Source organism: Phalaenopsis equestris, unplaced genomic scaffold (assembly GCF_001263595.1).
Source record: "Phalaenopsis equestris unplaced genomic scaffold, ASM126359v1 Scaffold000428, whole genome shotgun sequence".
Classification (NCBI taxonomy): Eukaryota; Viridiplantae; Streptophyta; class Magnoliopsida; order Asparagales; family Orchidaceae; genus Phalaenopsis; species Phalaenopsis equestris.
In genome coordinates, this window is record NW_018164869.1 from 4,639,581 (window position 1) to 4,644,763 (window position 5,183).

The window sequence follows — 5,183 nt, forward strand, 5'->3', positions numbered from 1 at the left end:
TCTATTGACCATAGCTCCTCATCCTCTTCGAGGGACAGAAGGTCGACAACCAAAAAAGATCAAGCGATCGAGAAAGCCTATCCAACTAAGTTAATCCCATCGATCAAAGTTAACCAAGCTCAACCGACCAATATAGTAACATCAACTATCCTAGCCGATCGCATTAGCCTCACCGAGCTAAAGCCATGTTAGCCCAACCGACCGAGTCAAAGAGCAAACGAGCAATCGACTCGTATATGTAAAATATCTAGAATATCTTATACAACCCCGATCAAAGCAAAGACAAAAATGTGATATCACTATATTGTACCCTCCCCACTAGAGATCATTTTATGAGAAATGGTCAATAGCCAAAACATATCACAATTCACTACTCTCTCCCTCCTCCCTTACGCTCTATTCCTTGGGGCTTGATTCATGGACAAATCAGAATTCATCAATAATAAATCATGTTTTCATATTGTCATTTCATCTTCTCCGAGAGTTTAAAATTTTATAATTGATCTTGTGCTGATACTACAATAAATAAAATATATGATCAGAGAAACATTTTTTTTCCTTCAAAAAATTATAAAGCTAAAGCAACATTGCATATGTACAACACTGATACTTAGAATGCCAATCATAGCCAAGCTATACTAGTCATACATTTTACCTTTAAATACATTAAAATGGCATTATAATTTTCAAAACATGTTTATTTACCTTTAAATCTTAACCATCGTGCGGTGGCTGCTATTCATATTTTGATTGTATTGGTAAAAATCATGCGTCCATTTAAACTACAATATGAGTATGAGAGCAATCATCTCAAATATTTTGTGACTTTTACATAATGTAATGATTAAGATGCCATACTATTCAGAAAATTTACAGTAAATGCAGTCCTCCAATCAGCAACATATAAAGGCATGCTCCTATGCAACATATATAAATTAAAGCTGACTTTAACTCCTTTTTCACAATCATGTGTCTGTCTAGCCAAATGCAAGTCAAGAAATAAAGTATATGAAAATGAATAATCTACTTATTTATGTAATAAAGTCGCCTATCATTAAATATTATTAAAAAAATGTACTACATAAAGTATTTATAACTACAAGCAAATATCCTAATATTAAGAATTGGAAAAAATGAAGAAATAGAAGGAAATAATTTACTTAAATTAAAAAAAAAAGAATAATTGGAGTAGCTAGACTTGCAAAATTAAAGAAAAGATACAAGAATGAACTGATTTACAATATGAAAACAATGTATTAAATCTTGGCAATTATTAATTTGTCAGCCAAAAATCCTCTAGAGGTGCAGATCAAGGCTCACATTTTCCTTACCTCCATCTACAGTCTCACAAACCAAGCGATTTTGTGGAGATATAGAAGAAATAGTTGAAGAAGAAGAGTCTCCATCTCCGCCGAAAAAAGGAATCAATGGCCTAATTTCGGCTCGCACCGGCGCCCGAGCTCTCCACAATGGAGGTAGAGGACTCCCATGAATGGGCGGCGAATAGTTGGAGTACTGGTAGCCATTAGAGAGGAAGGAGGAGAAGCGAGATGTTGAAAATGGGCTAAAATTATGGTAGATATGGTGGTGTTCAAAAGGCGAAGTACGGTGGTGCGCCGTAGCCATGGCTGATTGTAATTGTGCGCGCTGGGCGTGCTTTCGCTCGCGCTTGTGGGCATTTTGATGGCCTCCAAGAGCTTGTGATGTAGGGAAGCTTCGACCGCAGTAGTGGCAATCGAACTTTCGGCTAATGCCATGGGAGGTTGTGGCGGCGGCAGCGGTGATGGTGGTGGTGGTGGCGATGGTGTGGTCGTGTGGAACGTCGATGCCGAAGAGTCTGATGGCAGCGGCGGGGGCTGTGGCTGAGGAGGAGGAGGGGGGCTTGTCTTTGGTTTGTGTGGGACGGATGAAGGGGAGCTGAGAGAACGAGCTCACATTCATGAAGTCATGTGTCTCTATTGGACTTGCGGTGTCCAGATGCAATATTTTCTCTTCTTTTTGACTCATGCTTGAGTTTGAGAGACAAAGAGGGAAGCTTTCCTCTATGTAGGGCTTCTATAGATTGGATCTACTTCATCTAGGGTTTGGAGAGGGAAGAGAGGAGGAGAGGGAGACCAGTTTCTTCTTTTGTGGGACTCTCTTTCTTCTCTCAAAGGGCTTGAAGAAGAAAAAGAGAGGAGTAACAATGGTTTTTGGCTTAGGAGGGAAGTGTTTTTGGCTTTCTATAGGTAGTTTCCATTAGTAGAGTGTTGGCTTTGTATGGGAGGGTGAAGATTGCTGTTCACATATATGTATGGGACCATTTTTAATTCTCTGTTGTCCCTTTAATTTTCTTTAATTACAATTCTTTTTAGACTGCTGTTTACAAAAAAAATTATATATAATTATGTGGGGTTTTTTATTGCCGGGTGGCTCCATTGAAATAGGCAAAGCGTTGGATGATTTTGTTTGTGCAATTTTTAATTTATTCTGCATGAATTTCTTCCTTATAGTTTATTTGAAGTATATTACCTTTTTTGTAAGGGAGGGTGAAATTGGTTGATGTGTGGGGACAAAATTCTTACTTCAAACTTGTAAGATTTCATGAGAAATGCCTAAAATTATTGCTTTGTGTATATATGAATGTTTATTTATTTATTTTTTGTGTCAACAAATTGTCCTTATTTGTAAATCAAAAAGGTCATTGAAATAATTTTTTTATTTGTATAAGAATATGTATAATTTTAGAAACAGACTTTTTCTGTGCGAGCGACATGTTTACATATCTTTTTTTCTTTGGACAAAATTATCCATACGTTACATGAAATTTAACCATATATGAAATTAACATTTATTAAAAAAATCACGAGTGCATTCATTTATTCCACGACTGACTGATAATTATGAGAAATGGACAACACGAATCGGGGTTCTCCATGAAATTTTCAGCAAATTACCCCCATTTTAATCTTAAAATGAATTTCGACCATATAAATATACATCGAGAATATGTGCTAGCACGAATTTCAAGGAGATTTAACGGTTTAGGCGAAACAAAAAGTACAATTAATGAGAGCCCATCAGCAGAAGACCAGGAAGCTCATTTATTTAACCGAAAGTAGCACTCTGAATCGAAGTCAAAGGCAAAGACGATTGGATGCAATCAACTGAGCCAAAGTCTGCAAAAGTAAAGGAGTCCGTATGGTACGAACCTGAACTAATCGAGCCAAGATAGGACAATGGCATGCAACGCAACCGACATAAGAAAGTCCATCGATGCAAGCAATCAACCTTTCGACCAGACTCGAGGAAAGAGTTAGCTCCTCAATACCGTCAATCATCTCACGGATGCCCAGAGGCTATTTATCAGAGATTAAGAGGTAACCATGCATGTCACAAGATATTTAAATCATCCATCAAGCTCTCTTTGTTAGGGAGTGAGCTACCTACAAGGTTACGGTGATTTAATTACCCTTCGCCCAATTACCCAACATCCCTCAATCAATAGGAGCTTCTCACTAGGGGCTAAAGGTCGACAGTCATACTTGATCAACTGATCAACAAAGTCTCATCAATCGAGCCAGTCCAGCCGACTCAAAGATCATCTCCGACCACAAATCTCAACTCAACATAACAAAATGACCTTATCGAACGAAATGCCCACCGAACTCAGTCGTCGAAATCAGATGGTAGTCGAGCCAAAGTTCCATACATATAAATTACCTAGGATGTCTTGTAACGTCCTAATTGAAACGTTAATAAACATGTAATTTTACAAATTATATCTCTTCCCCTATAATTAGTGATCATTTTATGAGATAAACAAGATATTTCACTGTTCGATACTGTACACTTTTCTCTCTCTTATCTTAGCTCTAATCCTTGAAGATTGATTCACAGACATATCAAGATTCAACAATAAAACTCTTCTTTTAATTTAAATTAAAGCATCGTTTCTCAATTTTATTAGGACTGTCCCTGAAAATCATGTGAGGAACTCTATATAAGTATAGTAAGTTGTCCTATGGCAGTGCCTTTGGTTTGAGTAAGTGAGATAAAGTCTAAGATGAACATATTTAGATGGGAAAACAATGGAGCTTCTGGTTGTAGCAGTGGTACTTGGTTGCTATTAAGAAACCAAAAGCCACCATCAGCAGCAGCAAGGAGCACTTGTCAGTCACCATCTCTTTTTCTTCTTTTCTCCATCTCTCTCTTTCTCTAGCTTTCATGCAAGTGTTACTATCAGTTAATATGTCTGTAGCTCAGCCATGGTGGAAACTTGATGAATAATGAATCTGTACCGAGTAACTGTAAGGCTCTTTATAGCTGCTGGCTTCTTTAGATCTCAGCGGTGAAGGACAGTGTTAGTGTGGTTCAAGTGGTCCTTGATGTAGAGCCTGCATAGTGCTTGCCATAGGGGACCTGTTCCTTTAACTCTCTCTCTCTCTCTCTCTCTCTCTCTCATAGGGTAAATGTAAATTAAATTACACCATGCATATCTTTTAAAAGTTGTGGGTCCGGATACGCATTGGATTGAAGTTTTTGAGGTTTTTGTAGATTTTTCCTTTTTCATATGAGGGGAGGCAGCTTGAAGTATTTAAGTTTGATTTATGATAGGGTAATGCCATAAGGTTGTAAGCGAGCCGAACACGAGCGAGCCCAGGCTCAGCTGATGTTCAGCTTATTTATATTTCGAGTCAAAAAGTGTTTTTATTTCGAGCTCAAAAAGTGTTTTCATGTTCGGCTTGTTTGCTTAGCGAGCCGAACACGAGACGTTCATGAACAAAGAGTCGTTTTGACGATCCTAATCACGTAGTCATAAGATGTTAGGGATTGCGGCGACAAAATTTAAAAAATTATTATTTGTATTAAACATCATTTGAATCTAATTTAATAATTTTTTTATTCTATTTTCTTAATTAATACTTTTAATTGATTATCAATCTTTGTAGCATTGTAGTCAATTAAATTTTTTTTAAATTTTTTTAAAATACTACTCATCAATATATATATAATTGATGAGTTAATTCGAGCCAAAATGAACCGAACACGAACGAACAAATCTTTGTTCGTGTTTGGCTCATTAACTTAGCGAACGAGCCGAACACGGGTCTTTTAATGAGCCGAACGCAAGTTGTTCGCGAACAACGAGTCATTTTGACAACCCTATATGCAGAGTACCAAATAAAATATATATATATATA

The 5,183-nt window shown here is 37.1% G+C and overlaps 1 protein-coding gene across 1 annotated transcript; it reads right to left on the reverse strand.

The window, feature by feature from the left end:
• Window positions 1-1,236: 1,236 nt before the first annotated feature.
• On the reverse strand, window positions 1,237-2,007 carry LOC110027460 (zinc finger protein 8-like). The gene has a single exon (XM_020728904.1). The coding sequence runs from the start codon at window positions 2,005-2,007 to the stop codon at window positions 1,297-1,299; it is 711 nt and encodes a 236-aa protein (XP_020584563.1). The 3' UTR covers window positions 1,237-1,296.
• Between the last annotated feature and the right edge of the window lie 3,176 nt (window positions 2,008-5,183).

Bases quoted from the DNA above. Each gene is read 5' to 3' on its own strand.
- LOC110027460 (XM_020728904.1), bottom strand. From the start codon at position 2,007: ATGAGTCAAAAAGAAGAGAAAATATTGCATCTGGACACCGCAAGTCCA.